We start from the raw sequence: 20,360 nt of genomic DNA, 5'->3' as shown, positions 1-20,360 counted from the left end.
CCTTGCTTGGCGGGAAGCCTGCTTCTCCCTCTCCCACTCCCCCTGCTTGTGTTCCTGCTCTCGCTATCTCTCTCTCTGTCAAATAAATAAATAAAATCTTTAAAAAAAAAAAAAAAAGAAACGCCTCATGGGAGGACACACAGACCTAGAGTTTATGACAAACAAGGGTCACAGTACTCCAGCTAAGCCCAGCTCATCGAACACAGATGGTATTTTGCTTCTAGCAACTTCTCGGTCAAGCTAACCTCCCGTGTGTTTATACTCCAACAGTAAGGTAGTTATTAACATCATGTTAAATGCAGACAGGAGACAAAGTCACCCCTTCCTTTTCAGACCTCTGGTAATGGTCATATTGTGAAGATATCCTGTCATTCTTAAGTCTAATTTCTAACTGGTTCCTTTCACTTAGTTTAAATATGTTCATTATATATCATTATTTGCTACAGGGAGAAACGCCTGCTTGAGATATTCAGGACGAAAAGGTGGGCGAGGAGAGACAAACACTGACTATGAGGGGAAAAGCCAACAAAAAGAGAATGAATGAAAGATAAAGGAGCGATGCGCTTGTAAGGGGGATGTGAGCAGAGCTGTGCTTTCTTGAATACCATCCCAGTAGCTCACCAAGCAAGAAATCTCAGATTTAGGCAGCGGGAGGTGGTATCAAACCCTAAAGCTTCATGTTGAAAACCAATGGAATAAAATATGGAAATTTCCGGAAGAAAATCTGAAAACCCGGGAACTCCGTCAACCCCACTCCATTCCAAATAAGCAGCACCCGACCCCCCCAGCTCGCTCCAGTCCAGAAGCAGCAGCTCCTCCCCAACCCAAGGAAGGTGCCTGCCAAGCACAAATTGTTGCTTGTCTCATGTTCCAACTCTGTTTTCTGAAGACTGCGTTGAGCGTTGGCAGGTGCTACACTGTTCTGGACCTCGGGCATGTTGTCAGGAATTTGGGGACCAGGACTAACAGGTGCAGAATGCAGCCGGACACACTCCCCGTGGAAACAGCGCACACCGTACATGGCCACCCACGCGCTCCTGACAAGGCTCCGGATTACTCACGGGACGTCTGCACCTCCAAAAGACAGACCTTCAGGCATTCAGGTTGCTAAACGTCGATCATAAAGTCCTTTCTCCCCAACGTATCAGACCAAAGCACTTCACTGTCCTCTGATCTCCATGCTAAATGCCTTTAAAGGGACGACTCCAGCTTCTCTATTCTAAGCTGTTACAGCTCATGAGTAAATCTTCTGACTCTGCCCAAGTCTTCATGAGTAAAACTCCATGACGTTTTAACTGTAAGACTCTACAGTTAAGGGATAAAGAAAACCTGTGGGAAGGTGGGAGGGTTCCCTTTCCATCCTGCTGCATGGATAAAAATGATGGCGAAGGCCAGAAGACACATCTGCTTCCTTCCTTTCAGCTTTTAGTCTCTCTCTAATGCCCTAAAAAAAAAAAAAAAAAGACTTCTCTCTCAATTCTATTTCCAGACTCCGTTTAGTGTGATCGTGAAAAATATTTCAAAGAATTCCGTATGATAAAGAAACCGCAGAAGATCCATTCTTTTCAAATCAACTGCCCTTGGTTTGTCAACACTGCTGTCTAACTCATGGCAGTCCCTCCTTCTGATTTCCAGATCCTCTCCTCTTCCTTTTCTAAATGGCAGGCTGAACTCAGGGCCCCAACACATTGGGGCTTCAGATGTCTGGGTTTCATCTGTGGCTGAACCACTAACATGCTATGCAGCATGGGGGGTCTGGTGGGGGGCTCTTCATCTTTCCTGTGACAAAGGAATGTTCCATACCTCAGGAGAGGATAATAGCATTGGCAACTCATCAGGAGCTTCGGGAAGCATAATTAATTAACATGAGTACTCCTGAGACATAAAGAACTATTTAAGTATAAATCTTAATTATCATGATTATTATGAGCCTATAGCCAAACCTATACTCTTCTCGGTTATTTAAGGCAGAAAAGCAGGTCAAGGTTTCTTTCCTTTCACTCCCAGGACAAGAAACACGTCCTGACAAACGGCCAAGGAGCCAAGTCGTGGGGGGCTTTATATTTTCTTAATGTGTAACATTTGGAGAAATTTCCTCTCCCTACATTCTTTGGCCCAAGTACACCAAATCTAAATCTGCCAGTTTGAGGGCAATTCTAAGTGCTGCAGAGAGCTCTAGTTCATCCAGACGTCATGAATCTTTTGATAAAACAGCACGAATGAGAAGCTGTGGGGAAAACTCTTCCAATATTTATAGTTTGTTCCCAACGCACATTTTGCATAGGAGACAAATGCTCCCGAATTAGGAAGCATAAGTCACTAACTCCCACTGCTTGTGTGAATGAGCATTCTTGAGCTGTGACATTCTTCCTGAATGAGTGGGCCATAGAGAGACTCTTCATGTACTGCCTGAAGAATGGGAAGTTTTAGAGCATGGGTATTTTATCACCCAGTGCTCCGGCTAGGTTCGTGGCAAGGCTGAAGTGTTAATCACTTGGGTGAGATTTCAATAAAAGAACCTACTCTTAAACTATTAGCATGTTCACGATTATAGAAATTCTTGACGTTGAAAATTCTTGAAACTCATGCTATCTGATCCGAAGATTCTAGCAAAGGCCCTGGGTTTCTTCCTGATTACACTCACAAGTAATGTCTGTCATTAATTTCTGCTTACCATTCTGCTTGAAAAGACATGCTCACCACTTCTAACCTCCACTCAGTCTCCACGCACACATCTGAGTTCACAAGAGGGCTTTTCTGGACATAGGACTGAAAGCCAATGACAGCCACCTAGTGGATCACTGTCATCTCAGGTAAGTCTTATTTCTGGCCTCTAAGCAGAATTTTTGGAGCCTCCCCAGAGAGCCCCATGCTTCCTATGTGTGTGCTCTACCAGGGCTCTACTTTATCTACTCTCCCTAAGCCTCCTTAAGCCACACATTGAATCCATCCTACTTTTTGCCAAACCCAATTAGAGTGCATCTCTGTGCACAAGCTATTCTGCATTTTTGTCATTGTTACTCGTCGATATCCGCAAGGAGTCAGTGCGGCCATCTTGGCAGATGCCCGCGTTGTTCTTCCAGTGGCTTCCCCCAGGTTCTGCAGGGCAGAAGGGAACTATCCTCACTACTCAAAGTGTGGTCTGGGACCTGCAGCTTCAGCTGGGAGCTGGGAGCTGGTCAGAAACGCGGCATCTGAGACCCTTCCCCAAATCCATGGCATCAGAACTGGAGTTTTAGCAGGATCTCCAGGAGAGTTACACTCATTACAGTTTGAGAAGCCCTAATTTATAAGTCCATGAGAACTCTGACCAAAGTCGAAACCTCAATGGGCATAGAGGATGGCAACTTTACAATGAAACATAGAGCAAACCTAAAAATACCCAAGTCCTGAGGGGGTATGAGTACTCTCCAGCAGTGACCGTGACAAAGGTTAGGGGTAAGGGCGGGAGATGTTTTGTCCCCAGTGGCATATGTTTGAGCCCATTCTGAATGAGGAGGGGAGGGGAAGGAGCTTGGACACCAGAAGGAGCTTAGGTTTACCCACCCTCTCCAGGAACCCAACTGTGACTTAGTTTTCTCCTTAGAGCCCCAAGTCTAGAAAGTTCATGTAGTCAAGAGTCCTGAGGTCTTCTCTGGGTGTGCCCGAGCCTCTGGATAAGGAGGACAAAGCAGTGCCCACAGAAAAGCAGTTCTGAGCAGAAAGTTCCTCCCTCATGGCCACAAAGGGAGGTGAGGAATGGGTACGTTGGTGATTATACTCTCAGTGCCCGCTGAGGCTAGAGCTGGATCCATGTCCTTTGAAACCTTGGCTTCACACTGAGACTTCCAGAGGTCCCAAAGAAGACAGAAGGTGCTTATATGGGACTTCTATGGAAGTTTCTATGTAGCCATGGGGCCTCCATGGCAGCACTGAGAACCCAGACTGAGTTCGCCGCCGGCAGAAGGCTCTGAGGACAAGTGCCTGCCTCTGGCCAGAGAAGCCTAAAGCAAACTGTGGTGGCGGGACGCAGGTGGCATTTGAGTTCAACCCGTAAGCCCAGAGGTGTCAGGATGAGGGACCACAAGGGCTCCCTGTGGGCCCGACGGAGGCAGCCTGAGAGAAAGTCTGTCCTGACCACAGCCCCTTGGAGGGGCAGAGGGACCTCGGCAACACAAGCCACATTCCTGGGTGCTGAGGAAGGAGATGCTTTCACCAGTTGCAATGGAGACCCGTTTGCTCGCTGTCGTGGAACTGCAGGAAAGGGGCCCACGGAGACAGGAACTGCCAAGATCCCATAAAGCTATCCAGGAGGAAGGTCTGCAAATCAGCACTGAACACACCCAGGTCCCAAGAGACAAAGTCACCAGTGAGCACATCTGCCTGGGCCTCTCCCTTCTACTTGGGCAACAGAGGGCCCAAACTCTCCTTATCCAGCTCCGGTCCCCACCCCCATCCTGCCAGCCATGACCAGCAGAGGAGAGGAAACCGGCCCTTAAATGAAGTCCAGAGTTTTGATTTCTAACTCAGACAAGACACGCTATTTTTCCATTGAGATTTTTGTTTGCAACCTAACGTGACCAAAGGATTGTCTGTTACTCAACAAGGAGCAGAAAAGTCTTGCTTGGGTCAGAGGTCTCATCCAGACTGGGGATGCTCACCTTTGGGCGCACACTAGAGTCACCAGGGATCTTAAAAATAGAAAATTCCGAAGCCTAAGCCTCATCCGGGAGCTACCGAATCAGAGTTGCTAGAGGTGGGCCCTAGAAATGTGTGCTAACTAATGAAATAACAATTAAAACTCCCCAGTTGATTCTAATGCACAACAAGGAGACAAGGAGCAGGGCACTAGCATTCAGGAGCCAGAGAAGATTATTCCTAATGAATAAATGTTCCAGGGACAATGGAAAACAGCAACGAAATAAAATTAGTTTGATTGTTACAACCTGCACTCCTCAGGGTGCTGGAAAGATAAACGCTACAGTTCTCTAAATTTCATTTGGAAGCTAAAAGTTGAGTTTTGTGCTTTAAATGTGACCCAAAACTGACCAGAGCCGAGTTCAGTTCTAAACATGGGATCCAAAATGATCAATCTGGTGTCTGGAGTTTGGGAAAGTCTCCCCTCCCGTTCTTGGTCACTAGCCAGGCTGCCCGTGATGAACAGATGGGAAGGCACTGGCTTGGTGTCTGGGGCCCTGCTGACATCGAAAGGTCTGATCACACCTGTCCGTCCTCATTAGCACCCTGGCTGGGTCTGGTGTCAGAGTCTGCGAGGTCCCGGCACTCTGGAGAGACGCTGTACGGGGATCTCTACCATGGCTTCACATACTCACACCCTGTGGATGGTACCCTCTTCCACCTGGCTGGTGCTGGCCCCAGGTCTCTCTGCTCTAAGCAGAAAGCAGCAGAGTGTCTTCCCTACCATGCGGTATGAAAAATCATCAGGGCTATCACTACATTCAACCAGTCCATCTCCTTCACCAGAAAGCTCACCAACTTTTGTTTGAGGGACTTTCTGTTTCTCTGTTTTTATTTCTGTTTTCATTTCCTTCAGCACACTTCATTTTCTATCTACAAACAGACAGTGAATTCCTACACGAGGTGACTATCCCATAAAAATCTCAGTTCTGAGCTGAAGGAGCAAGGCACGCTCTGAGGACATCAGAGCCGCCGTTTTAATTCTCCTGGCCGCATATGGAAAAGCAACCCACTTCACCCATCCCAGGCTGCCTGCTTCCTCACAAGCCAGGAAACTTGCAATCCAAAAACAAAACAAAACAAAACAAAAACAAAACAAAACAAAAAAAGCACCTCATCAAAAAATAAGTAGCTGAAACATCTTATCAAAAAGATTTTAAGAGCTAAACTTCTTTCCAGTTACTATGTGACAACAACAGAAATACTGAAGGAATATAAACCCACATTTGACCTGTCATCCTAAACTTGTAAACTTTAGACCAGCAGGGAAATATATATATATTTGCTATTTGTTTATTTTTCTTTAGTTTTAAAGGAGGGTAAGAGGGAAAGGAAACAATTCTTTAAAAGGCCATTATCTGTAATGCTATGGCTACAAATCTCATAAATACCAAAGATTCTATCACACAAGCCAAGTGAGGTCAATCTCTAATTGGTCACACTGGTTTATGGCCCACGAGGGCCATTTTTATCCACTATCACCCTGGGCCGAGTCTCTTTTATTTCCACTTTCATTTATTACTGCCTGATAGCTGGTCCTTGAGTAAATACTTAAAGGGGAAAAAAATCGTCCTTTCTAAAAGGAGATATTTATATCTCAAAGACTTGATAAAAACCAATGAACAAGAAGAAGGAAAGAACAGACGTCTTTATAAAATTAACCTTGACTTTTATTTTTGAGAGATGATTATTTCCTTTAAAGGGAATATGTGAGTGACTCCAAGGGATCCTTACACCAGAAATCAATTCTTTCTTTCCTATCATTAGCTAAGTTAAAACTAACAAAAGCAATCGATAAAAATGAGGCCACGTGGATAAGAGGAGCTGAGCTCTACCAAATATTGGCATCACACAGAAATGTTCAAAAGAAAATACATCGACCCCCTGTGTTAAATAGAAGCCAGCGGCTTTACCCTGGCAGGACCGAGCATCGATCAAAGCACACAGACCACTTCTAAAACTTTCGGATGCCAGACCCTCACCCTGAATCAAGTTCACCCCCAACGGTTTCAAAAGGTAGCTGCTGACAAAATTCAAATAAAGTCTGAAGTTTAGTTAATAGTAATGTGCCAATGTCAGTTTCTTCCCTTTGACAAAGGCAACCGCAGTAATGCGAGACGTTCCCAAGACTGACAACCGGCTGAGGGGTGTCTGGGGACCCCATGTTGTCTTTGCAACTCTCGCGTACGTCTAAAATATTTCACAGATAAGACGTTTACTTAAAAACATCCATAAAGTTGTTGTCCCCAGGCAGAGTCTGGATTTAACGCTAAGGCTGTACCCCCCCCCCCCCCCCCAAACGTGCAGGAGGAGACACAGTAATCTAGAGATTTACTACAGCAAATGGAGCCAAGCAGCTAAACTCTCAATGAAGAGGAAGATTTAATGGAACAGACAACTGCCAGGGGTAGCCTGGGTAAGGTGTCCAAACATAGCTTGTTTTATGTGCTCCTGAAAGGCTGTTTGTAAATCAACTCACATAATTCAAATAACGCTTTGAACATGCTAAGGAAGCTTGTGCATTTAAAAAGCTATTTAATAAATACCAGGGTCATGGAGAGGTTTATTGTGTAACGGAACGACTGCACTCCCACTATTGGCTGAAGGGGGCTTCACAAGCGTCATCTCTGTCCACGGGGCTGCCCCCAAGTTCACGCTGCCCAGGCCTCTGAGTTTCCGTCTTCCCTTTCTTCTGCCAAGCCATCTTTGTGTGGCTGTGATTAACTCAGAGCTATTACAGCGAGTTCTACTCATGTCCAGGTCCCAACGTCCCAACAGGCCTCAGCCTCCACCACGTTATCAGGTATCTGGGCAACAAGATCCAGCAAGTAAGAATACTCTGCCGAACAGCACTTATCTGAGGCAGATAAAGACATGACAGCTGTCCCTGCCATTACTGGGGTTCGCACTGGAATTCTCCTGCTGGCCACAAAATGGACTCCTGACGGCCATCCTTTGCCCAGTCCAAACCGTCGTTCAGAGGGGAACAGTTACCACTCCTAGAAAGACAACTCAGGATCCGACAGAAGAATGCCTGCACTCTACTTGGGCAAACCACACATTCCAGGACCCTGCTGTCTCATCCATGGTGGGAGGGCAGGATTCTGAATTCCAAATGGATAAGGGCTAGGAAACACATCTTCACTAGTTCATGAGCCGACCAAATACTGTTCACTTGCCCACAGTTTTGCATGGGTTTTGCCATTATGGGTACAAAACATCATTTAACACTTGAGATAAAAATAATGCGTGCATCAGACTATTGTTTAAAATGATTCATCCCCCCCAGATAGCAGGAGGGAAAGAACGAAGGGGGGGAAATCGGAGGGGGAGACGAACCATGAGAGACGATGGACTCTGAGAAACAAACTGAGGGTTCTAGAGGGGAGAGGAGTGGGGGGATGGGTTAGCCTGGTGATGGGTATTAAGGAGGGCACGTTCTGCATGGAGCACTGGGTGTTATACGCGAACAATGAATCATGGAACACTACATCAAAAACTAACGATGTAATGTATGGTGATTAACATAACAATAAAAAATTAAAAAAAAAACCCACCTCCTTGGGAGCAGGAGTCCCTGCCCTTGGACTTGGCTTTGGCCCTGTGGCTTCCATTGGTCAGCACTATGTAGCCTTCAGAGACCATGTACCACTACTGAAGCTATTCCCTGAGAAGCTGAGCCTATTTCTAGTTGCCCTCTTGCCATCTACAGTTGCTACTAAGAAGCAGTCTCCTATGTAGCTGCTGCTTCTTCACTTGTACCCCAGAATAAAGACACACGGAACAAAATTGCCCAGCTGACCCATAAGCAAGACTAAATAATGGTGTTTTAAGCCACTGGGTCTGGGGGTGGTTTATTGTAGGCACCATTTTGTCAACAGTTGAGTGATATGTCCTATCCTCTCCCCAAATGCAAAAGCATCAGGTACTCACCATCATCGATTCCAGGCCAGCCCATGAAGTGAGCAGAAATCTGTTTCTCATCCTTCCCATACTCATTCTTGGCTACTAACTTGTAGTCCCCATTGTTCATGTGAGTGGGATTATCCAGCTGGAGGCAGCCATGGTACTCCGTGTGATTGGTAACATGGATTTTAGTACAGATGTATTTGGACTCATTCAATATGGCCCCGTTATAGAACCACTGAAGCGCTGGTTTGGGGTTGCCTTTCACAGTGAATGGAATGCACCAGTGGTGGTCTGAGGTTGGAGATTCGAGAAATGTGATAGTTGGAGCAACTAAATTGAAAAAGAGAGAGTTAATAGCACCAGAACGCTCAGAATTCTCCCCATCTCCAGATTTCTGTGTCATCAATAGGGAATTTTATTCAACAACCATTTGGTTAAGAAAATACAGGACCAGCAACTCTGGAATCCATCAATATTTTGAATCATCATCAAGGCTGATTGAACTCCCTACAGAGAGTTTCAAAGAGACTCCTTTCCCTATACTTAAGACCCATGAATCATAGTCATTTTTCAAATCTATTCAGTGTGAGAACCAGCTCCAAATAGATTGCAGAGATTTCTGACAGCAGAAAGGGTTCATTTGAAGTCAACTTTGGTTTCGAACAAATACGCCTTGATATTATGTAGATTCGTCACCAAAATGCTGAGGGCCACTGTTTTTAATTTATGGTCCTTCATTAAACAACACAAATATTGACAAAAGTGACTTTGGAAATCTTGCTGGAAGCCTGGATCTCACATCACTTATCTAAAACAGATCAAAATGACCAAGGCCGTGAATGCTCCTACCAATGAGGATTGATTATTTTAAAGTATGATCAATTGGTACTTTTCGCCGATTGCCAATAGTAAATGCTCTTTAAAAGCATCACATTTAAAAGCCACATGGGTGGCTCTCAGGTCATGATCTCAGAGTTGTGAGATTGAGCCCTGCATCGGGCTCTGCGCTCAGCAGGGAGTCTGCTGAAGATTCTCTCTCTCTCCCTCTGCCCCTCCCCCTGCTCACTCTTCTCTGTCTCTCAAATAAATAAGTCCCTAAACAACAACAACGAAAAAAAAAGCATCACGTTTCATTACAGCACACTCCATTTTTGCTAGATTTCAGAAGCCAATGTTTTGATCCTTTTTAAATGTCTGGGCTTCTATCCAAACCTAGACAAACAAACTAGAGATTACTTAAACTTTAAAAATAAAGCACTTTATGCTTTGGGGAAACAAACATTTAAATAGCATTTTTAAACAGAGTACTTATCCTGAGGGAAGGTATTTAAAGTCCCTCATAATTGTTTATTTTAATGTGGTCTGACTTTGATAACGATACAATCGAGGACTGGAAAATTCCCCAGAGACCTAATAGCATTGTTTCTCGGGTCAAGAAATCCAAGTCCAGTGAGGTTAAATGACTTGGTCAAATTTAGCGAGCGAGGCAGATCTGGAACAGGGATCCAGGTCTCCTGATGCTTAATCCAGAAGCCTTTACTGCCTGACCCTGCTTCCTGTTATACGTGTTCATCACACAAAGTTGCGGCGGGGGGGAGAATTACAGCCTGCTAACAAACACACTTTGGCCGGAGTCACTACCAAAGCTATCTCAGTTGTTAAAACTCTTTACCATTTATTCCTTTTATTCTTTATCTAGATTTTGATAGACAAGGTCAATTCTTCAGACCATGGCGGCCACCATAGATACTAAGTGAGAAGATTTTGAATTTGAGCATCCTGATTTATAGGTCTGTGTTACAAATACAAGGACCCCAGTGGGGTAGGGACAAAACTTACCTTCCTCCCACCAGCCCAGGCCCCCATGCCCAGGACTCACTTAATCCTTCCACCATGCTCAGAAGAGCTTTTGGTGATGTGTTGACTTAAGGACATAAAGTTGGAAGCTGGTTGCATGTGTTTGGGGATAACATTGATTTCAGGCTTCTGGGTGGCTCGAAATGATGAGAAATTTTAAGTGCAGTACCTACTGGGCACAGAGGTAGTGCTGACAGTGACAAAGGATTACAGTTGGTGACTCTGCAGTCATGCACCCCGACAATCGCATACGGAATGTGTGCCGCAGGTGAACACTAACCAGCATATCGACACCATGTCTACATGTGTGTGATGTGTATTCATACATACACACGTGTCCGCTTGTGGTTTTCTCACCCACATCCTGACCCAGACACAGTAAAACCTCATTAATTTATACCATACCAGCTCGGAATTTGGAACGATGTGCAAAGTATATGGGATTTTTACTGAATACGTGTTTGCACAGAACACTACAAGCTGGAATGTTAAGATATGTGTTGTTATTTATAATACTGGAAAATAATGCACATATGCTTAGGAAGCTTTAATAGCCTGCATCTTCACTTCAATACATACAGAAATTTAAACCGATTATAATAAAAGTTTTCTGCAGGTGATCATAATTTTCGATCATTTAAGTAGTACTCCACCAACCTTCCCACAGAAACCTGATGTCAAGCTAATGAGGTTTTATTGCATCGATGGTACACTTGGGTGTTTGTGAAGAGCCAGCCCGGTACTTTAGGTGACATAACTTTAAATCTTCATAGTGCTTTTATAGAGAAAAAGATTTTAGAAACTGGTTTATCAGAATTTAAACGAAAACTGATTAACAAGAGGAGGATAACCAGCTCAAAATAGGTTCTCTCAAAAAAAAAAAAAAAAAAAAGACAGCGGAAGGCACAAGAGGACAAGCTTAAGATCAAAAAGCTTAAAAGAAAGACATGCATGTGTAAGAGAGATTCGCAGAAATAGAACACTGATTATTTCTTTAAAAAATATACACATAACACTGCACACACTTTTTTTTCTTGACACACTTAAGCGGCACCCAGAGGGCCACAATGACAAATGCACGTGTGTCCACAATCATTCGCTATTAGAAACATATGCCCGTCTGATTACGTACAATGTACAGTGAGGTTCACAGAATCTTGGTCTTCTCCTACAAGATTTTCTGCCACACAGGAGATTTGCTTTCCACTGTCATCAGATGAAATGTTAGTTATCCTTAAGGAGCCCTGTGTGTGGCTTGTTTCATTCTACAAATGAATTAACAGACAAAAAGAATCCTTATTAGGGCTGATCCCAAAGTGACAAGATTTGGGGTTTCTCCCCCTAACTCAAGAAAAAAATATATACCATTATAAAGTTTTCTGGCCTGAACTGGGGCCAGGCAAAAGAGTAAATCCAGAGCTATTCTATTTCTCTAGAATATAACTGTTTAATGAGCAAAGTTGATTTAATCCTTGGATTCCTATCTACGTTTCTCCAAGGGAAAAGACCATAAGGCGCATCCCTCGCCTTGCTCACAAGGACACAAGAAGCTCACTAGACACCCAGAGACTCTAATCTATTGGATATACACAACTAAAATGCAAACCTGGATTCATCTTTGTTAATTACAAGAATGAATAGAAAGTAAATGTATATCAAAAACTCATCATAAATGTCTCTGTATGACCCTATAAAATTTTAAATGATCATCACTAGATGAATACAATCTCAAGTTCTGGGACACTCTCGTCTCTCTAGGAACACAGAGCCAAACAAAAGCCTTACCATATGTTTGGAAACCAGATTACCGACATCCCAGTACAAATTCGGAACTGGATCGCCTGCAACGCTACAAGATAATGTGATAGACTTTCCCTCCTCCACAGTGAGGTTGGGTGCGGCCAAATTTGCTGATGGCAAACCTGTGGAACAAGAAAAGTAAGTGGAGACATATACAAATAGTTCAATTCATTATCAAAATAATCGCAACAAATTGGAAACTCTTCATGCTTTAGAATCAGTAATGATTTAATTTCCGAGACAGATTTATGTTGATCTGAAAAAGTGCTGGGTTGGTAAGCTTTACAGATTTAACGTGAACCAAAAATGTGCGGTTATAAGATTTGAAAACAAATTTTGCATGTTTCTTAGAAATATTATTGCAGAATAACTTTTTACTTTAAAAAAAAACTAGTTTATAAAACTAGGTCTTCTATCTCTCTCAGGGTTCTACAGTTGCTAATCCAGTTTTTTTCCACATAAATAGGTTTCTGTAGACCATCTTACCTTGTTGATTTCCCCATTGTCCCCTTCATTTTTTATAGTCAAAAACAAAAAGGTGAGAGGCACCTACATTTTTTGCATAAATTCTCTTTTTACATTAAGTAACTCATAAATATAACCCCACCCCCAGACCTAGATTTTGATATAGATTACAGAAGAAAATGTAGCTTTTTGGGTTGTTTTTGTTTTGGGGGGGGCAGAGGGAGAGGGAGAGAGAGACTCTTAAGCACATTCCACCCTCAGTGCAGAGCCCAACGCAGGGCTCGATCTTAAGACCCGGAGATCATGACCCGAGCTCAAACCAAGTGTGGGATGCTTAACCGACTCAGCCAACCAGGCACCCCAAGAAAATGCAGTTTTAAAGCATTCTTCACACATGAAGCTGGACCATCACAATATTAGAATGTTCCAAAGCTATATAACTCATAGTTAAATATCATAGGAAAAATGGGTTATTGTAAAATTTCCAGTATGATAAAAAAAAAAAGTCATGTGGATCTATACTTCCACATTTCAAGAGCTTTTTGATGTCATTATCACGTCATTAAACTATCACACCTATTGGGTGTTTACACTGCTTTAAATCACATGGGACTCACACTATTTTCTGCATGAAGGCGCATCCCAGAGAGCGTAACGATATGTCAGGTCCTGCCTGTCAAGCTCGTCCCTCACTTGGTATCAGAAACTCTGCTCCGGAGCTGCATTTACCCCGACAGCTGTGTCCCAAGGACCCACAACACCTCATTAACTCAGGAGTAAGCCAGAGGTCAGAGAAGGCAATTCATCTTCAGTACACATTACATTGCAATTAAAACACCCACCTAGCGCTCTCTGACCCACTGTCTCCACATAACTGTGTATAAACCCCTCTCTTACGATGCAGTCCTACTGACAAAGCCTTTCTTCTTTATCACCAAAAGCGGCCTGGAACAAGACTTCTCCAGCGTTCGTTTCATGGTGTCCCCACCATCCACAGAGGACTTCCCAACCAGACCCGGCTTTCAGTAGCCGGCAAGACTCTTCAGAACCCTTCCGTCAGCAACCCATAGGAAGCCTTGTTCTACCTTACACAGGGTTTCAAAAATGCTCCCTAAGACTCTGAGTTTCATACTCGCAGGTTTTCAATCTGTCCTGTTTTTAGCTTCCAAGGCTCTTCTTTTGTTCCTGAACGGTCTTCTATTTGTATAGTGTCCTGTTCTTGTCTCCCGGGTGCAACATCTCCTGATCTCTTTGAGATGTTAATCATTTCTTTTGCATTTTTCTTCTCTCCATATCAACACTGTTTCTGGCAACTTGTTTTTCATCATCTTTTTGTTTGTTTGGTATTTGTCTCTAAACGCTTTGGTAAGCGTTTCTCAAAGAGTGGGTATCGTTGGCCGTTCCACACATCTTTAAGAACAAGGTACTAGAAGCATTGTGCATTTAACTGTTGCTTTTGGTGTAGGGCAATATTCTTGGCCTTTTTCCTGTATACCGCCTTTTGCCGATATCATTAGATCATTTTGGGACAGGGTGTGGTCAGATTATTCAGATAATACTCTTCCAGTGTCCTACCCGGAAGAAGAAGAAGAAGGATGGAAATACCGATATTCATATGTAAATCCATCATTTTCTCTATGGTTCTCACAGCCTCACCTCTTTCTGGAGTTCCTCATAATATTGGTTTGATCCTCTTTAGAGAATAAACCTCCAGTTTTCTGCTGAGGAGGGAGGGGTGCAGTCACCTGGAATGTATGGAATGAAAATGGGATTAACTGCTCCATCAGGGACTTGACCCACTCTCTTGGGTTTGGTGTTGTCTGCACGCCTGCTTCTTCCTGGGCTTGGTAACAGCTCTGTGTCCCAAACCAATTTCCTCTTGCCCTTGCCCTCTGCCAACCTGGTAATCAGCATTCTCAGCCATTAGCTCGGTTTCTATTCGTCTGTCTACTTTCCAGCTTGCAATCGTTTGTGTCCTGTTGACTCCTCTCCCATTTTCTTGTGCTTAGAGATTTATCTGCTGATTCTGGAGGGATCACAGAGCCAGAGCCTGCCCTGATGCTTGTCCTCAAGGTATGACCTCCTCCACCAACAGAGTTTGGAGACATCCCTCTTGGCACCTTGAATACAAACTATGGGATGAATTTCCTACTTACTATAAATGCATATAATAGTCTGGAAATTCTGAGCAGAAAAAAAGGTTAAAATAGAGATTCCCAAGAGAAAATGCTATGTCATAATCTCCATTTCCCTGAGAAAATTTAATGTAGTCTTTTTCATCAAGCCTAAATTTATATAAACAATTCTAAAAAAATGTGTGTTTAATTACATTAATAGTAGTATTATTTACTGGGCATTCACTGAACCAGAAACTCTTTTCTAGTACTTTAAATGATTGGTTTATGTAATCCTTACAACCATCACAAAGTTAAGTGTTTGTCCTTATCTAATTAACGAAGACTGTGTGTTCTGGAAAAGTCTAACACATCTTCCAAAATTGCCCACATACCTGTAGACCTAGGATTCCGAACCCAGAGTTCACGGTCTTCACCACTACACTATACTTCCTTCCCAGACTGCATATATCCATTTTAGCACAGAACATAAATACCAATATGTATCTATAACCTAAGAGTTTAGTTCATTTAGAAAATAATTATGTGTCTATTTGTGAAGGAAGAATGAGTCTCTCTTATTTATAGACAAATTGTCTCACCCTGTCACAGCAGTTCTCCAAAGGAGTCTGTGCAAAATTGGCCAAGTCTAGATCTTTTAGATGTAAAGTCTTCCACAAATGAGTAAGCATCTGACTCACATTAATTCTAAAGCATTAATAGGCTGGCCAAAGATTCAATAATGGAAAAAACAATCTGTACTTGAAATATCACTTGAGGTTTAATTAGCACAATAAAAATGAATTGGGATGCATGAACAGCCAAGGCAGGATAAACCATTTGCCAGGCACTACATCCTGGCTTAATAAGATTTGAAATCAGCACAAGTACAGAGCAGAGCTCAGCAATGCTTCCAAGAGCTTCTAGCCCTATTGTCATGGGATCCTGATTTAAGCTTGCGAGCAGTCTTCCTCTGCACTCTGAGAAACCTCACTGGAGATAAGAGATGACCAGCCACTTAGGCAGACGGACACCTCTATGTCAATGTCCTGGATGTGTTCTGAAAGGACATACCACCCTGCGGACCTCACCCACCACGCGGTGAAAAGGCTGACTTCCTTTAGACCAGGGCCTCCCAAACTGTAATGTGCGTGTGAATCACCAGCAGATCTGATTAGAAACGTTGCTTCTTTCCAGTAGGTCTGGGTTGGGGCCCGAGAATTTTCATTTCTAGCAAACTCCCTGTTCCACAGACCACACTTTGAGTAGCGAGGGTTTAGACGATGGGTGTTGACTGGACAACCGCTCACTAGGTTTTTTAGTCTACGACTATTATTCTTAAACTTGGCAGGGGCTTGAGCAATCATCTCGTCCACGGAGCTTTCCCCAAAGTGTGTTCTGTGGAAATCAGACTCCTTGAGACATTTGGTGGGGAAGAGGGGGGATCTAATATTTAAAAAAATAAGAGCCTATAGGAACTTCCGTAACTCTGGATGTTCACTATGTACATCACATATTAAAAGCTCCCAGAAGTCCTGCTCTAAAGGAACCAGTTCACTTCCATGGATCTTATATTCCCCAAGCTTTTTTGACTACACCCTTTCTCTGTAGTATCTTGTTGTGGCTCTGTTATTTTTATTTGAAGTAATTTGACAAAATATAAAAGATACACATATTTAAATTTAGATGTAAAATATATTTAAAACTACATATTCATATCAATGGTAGTAATAACATTAATAGCTCATGTTTATTGAGTACTTAATATGTGCTAGACCTCATCTGCAATATTCTCGATATTAGCTTATTTGGCATCCTAAAAACTCTTGAAAGTAGGTGTCATTAGGATCCCCATTTCCAGATGAAGTTAAAGCTTATCAAGTACCACAACTGAATAGCTAATGAATGGGAGCTGGGCTTGACCCTCATCTTTCTGTCCATGGCCTTAACCAATACATTGACTGGCTGCCTCCTTTATTGGGCTCAGCCCTGCCTCTGTTCCCTTCCATGAGCGCACACTTCCAGACAATTGACTCTGTCTTAGGATCACTAATTTGAAGTATGCAGGTTCTTTCCATTTCTTTATCACCATTCCAAAGGGATAAGGAATGCTCATTTTTAGTACGATATTAGGTAAAAATGAATTCGGTTGACCTATCCCTAAAAACATAAAAAGCAAATCAAGTAGGCAGGGTCTCACTTTCTAATGGTTGAAGAAAACTAACCTCTTATCATTTTGAGTTATTAACTCAGCTTTGCAGTGAGTGAAATGGGTCAGGTCTGGGTTTTATTTTTCACCTGTAAGTAGGGATAATGTTCTTTCTCATCTTGTTTTAGTGATCCCTGAGCTCTGTTCATTTTGTGTTCGATCATCATTCTGTGCATAAAATATTCAAATAAATTATGATTTTTGTCTCCTCTCTCCTCTCCTCTCACATTCTCTCTTTTTGGCATATCTTCCAATTCCTCTGTCTCTTAAAGCATGTATGTTTCACTACCAGGAAAGAAGCCAGAACGAGCCTGACCTATTTAGAAGTAGCTGCTTTACGCCCAGCTACAAAAATGACAGAAAATTAGCCAAGTGACTTTCCAAGCCCAAATTGGAAACTGTGCTTCTCTGCTTGTGTCATTACAGTGACAACAACCAGGAAACTTCTAAATACAAAAACTGTGTCAGCGGCTGACAGGTTAGAAAAAAAACAGCTTTATTTGCCATCCTAAAAAGATAAAGGAAAACAATGGTTCACTGTGCGGCTTGCTATATTTTAGGAGACAGAACCTGATCCCCAGTAAAAGCAAAGCAAACCAATAAACTAGACGTCGTATGTGTTTTTCAGAAAAGAAACAACAAATCAATCCAGCTAAGGTGGTAAGAAATTAATGTGTTATATCAATCTAGCTTCCAGAATACTGACATAGCATTCATTTCCTTCGAAACTTCTGTAAGCACTAACAAAGCAGAATTGCTATCAGTCTAGTTTCCTGGTTTGAAACAAAGAAGGACTATGTACACATACGCTAGGTAGACATGTACTGCAAACCACAGCGTGACAACCAAAAGTATATCTTAAGAAGAAATTAGGAAAACCAATTTACCTCAAGGAACCAGCCTTCTTCTCCTAGGTACCTGTGAACTGACCTCTCCCATCCTAAATAATATTTTGTTGATGTGTCTTAAGGAATCTCTCCACTGAAAGCTTGAAGGTTGGGAAAGTGGAAAATTGGAATTGTTGTTATAAATAACAAGGAAACCAAAGGCAGGACTGATTTCAATTCATGGGACCACTAAGGGAGTTTTACATAGTAGCCGTACAGTTCAAGCATCAAGTGAATTACCACCTTATATTCACTGTGGGAACAGCATGTTCTATGGTAACCAGTTACTAGTAAAATAGGTTGAGGGGTTGCTTTGATATGACCCAGAGGAATATGCCTTTCTTACATATATTTGCCATCTACTTAGAACAGAGCATCTCATCCACTATTAACATTTCCTGCAGAAACTCTCTTCCAGAGATTTAAATCCTAATTATAGTATAAAAAAGTTAAAGTATAAAGTATACTGTTCTCTAATAATCCCATTTATCGAGGGGAAAGGACTGAAAGGCCTGTACTGCAAACCTAAATGCTGAAGATCAAAGTAGCGGGTGCATTCTTATATTAAATCAGCACAACAACCTTGGCAAAATAACCTTTCTTTAGAACTTGTGTCATTTGATCTCTGTTTTCAGAACCGGTGTGCCTAGCGACCCCTTTTTTCCAATTAATGTGGAAATTTTAGATGAATGTGTTTTGTTGCACTGCAATTAATGACGTTTTTCTAAGGTTAAAAAGGACCTTGTGGAGAAACAGACCACAACATGTTTCCCAGCATGAATAAATTTACAGTAATTCACGGCAGGAGGGGCTGCTAGAAAAATATTGTGAGACATTCTAACCGGGCTGCAAATGGTAACAGGGCCATTAAACTTCCCAGCCGCGCCAACCACACTCACCTAATCACTAAGGGCAGAAGGAACGTGAGACTCTTTCAAAATGGGATGATGACAGAAATTTCAAAGGGAACGACAAAATGCTAATATATGGGATAATTTAGCTAGAATAATATAAATCTTTGAGTTATCGTAACTTTAATATCTACACCATTGTATAAAAATCTGGTCCAACCTGGTGCCTGAGTGGCTCAGTTGGTTAAGCGTCTGCCTTAAGCTTGGGATCGAGTCCCACATCGGGCTCTCTGCTTGATGGGGAGTCTGCTTCTCGCTCTGCCCCTCCCCCCTGCTTGTGCTCGCTCGCTTGCTCTCAAATAAATAAAATCTTAAAAAAAAAATCTGGTCCAACCTGATCACTACTATAACGTGTGTGGCTCATGCATTTATTAATTGATGAATTCAGCAAACATTAATCAAATGCCTATTACATTCAAGGGATACATTGACACCATGGAGGATGTATTTTTGTTTATAAAATGTAGAGTTCGTTAATATAATACTTACACGTACAATACTAAAAGGGGAAGTTTTTAAAGAAAGCCCACCTAATAAAGGAATGAAATCTCAGTAGCTCTTTCTTATTGAAATTAAAATGTTACCAGTTGCAAATTAATGCAGTAGCCATAGTTATTGGCAAATGGTTGGCTTACAATGACGAAACAAACACACAAGACCATACAGTACTCTCATGAGTTACTCATACACTTAGCTAACAAGTTGCATCCAAAAAAAAAAAAAAGTGAAGATGAGCTCCATGAATCTGTGATGTAATTAAATACAACATATATATTTTAAAAGTCTACAAAGGGCAAGACCTAAAAGAAAAGCCAACCAACCACAAATCCATGCTCTAAACAAGACATCTAATTTGAAGACAGTATAGCATATTATCCAATTTCTTTAGTATGGACTTTCAGAAACAATTTAAATCCAACTACCTGGTATAAATCTACTGCTCAATTTGCCTAACTTCTCTTTAAAGAGCCTAAACTGTTGTGATGAAGTAATATAAGAATAAGCCCTAAACTGAAGTTTCCCCCCTTCTGATCTCAAATCCCCAGATATTATGCAAAATTTTTTAAAACTCCAAAACCATGCTGGAAAATGAGAAAACATACTGCTAGTGGATAAGACACCATGAGAAACCCCTGAACAAGAGAAAGTGAGAGAGTGGGATGAAAGAAAATCAGCACAGCCCCAAAGGGACACATAAGTATTCACTCCACAAAACAGGGAGGCTCTAGGCTGACCCCAGACTGAAGGAGCAGACTGCAGGACAGAGTGAAGCCCCACCTTGGCTGAGCCATGGGGCCACTGGTTCAGAAAATAAGTAGACAAAACAGGAGAAATAGCCTTTTCACATCCTGTCCCTACCCACTCACTGCAGACACAGCATCCAACAAGAAGCAATGAGTGCAGGAACCTTACCAGAAAAAATCAGTACTGCTAGGTGCTGGTGACGCCCTAGAGATATGGTGAACCCCAACACAGGAAAGGGTGTTTCAGTTATTTAAAAAAAAAAACTCACTTGAGATTGCAGAAATTA

The 20,360-nt window shown here is 42.4% G+C and overlaps 1 protein-coding gene across 5 annotated transcripts in view; it reads right to left on the bottom strand.

Moving 5' to 3' along the window:
* Window positions 1-20,360, bottom strand: part of NTRK2 (neurotrophic receptor tyrosine kinase 2) — a 321,206-nt gene that overhangs the window by 263,369 nt on the left and 37,477 nt on the right. For all 5 annotated transcript variants that reach the window (XM_021677950.2, XM_021677951.2, XM_044920358.1 and 2 more), the window contains exons 6-8: window positions 12,229-12,365; window positions 11,576-11,708; window positions 8,611-8,916 (exon numbers count right to left, since the gene is read on the bottom strand). In XM_021677950.2, the coding sequence (XP_021533625.1) occupies window positions 8,611-8,916; window positions 11,576-11,708; window positions 12,229-12,365 (576 nt within the window). The remainder of the gene's footprint in view (window positions 1-8,610; window positions 8,917-11,575; window positions 11,709-12,228; window positions 12,366-20,360) is intronic.

Source organism: Neomonachus schauinslandi, chromosome 13, assembly GCF_002201575.2.
Source record: "Neomonachus schauinslandi chromosome 13, ASM220157v2, whole genome shotgun sequence".
NCBI classification, from domain to species: domain Eukaryota; kingdom Metazoa; phylum Chordata; class Mammalia; order Carnivora; family Phocidae; genus Neomonachus; species Neomonachus schauinslandi.
The sequence above is the reverse complement of the archived record's forward strand: the minus strand, read 5'-3'. Positions and strand labels throughout refer to the sequence as shown.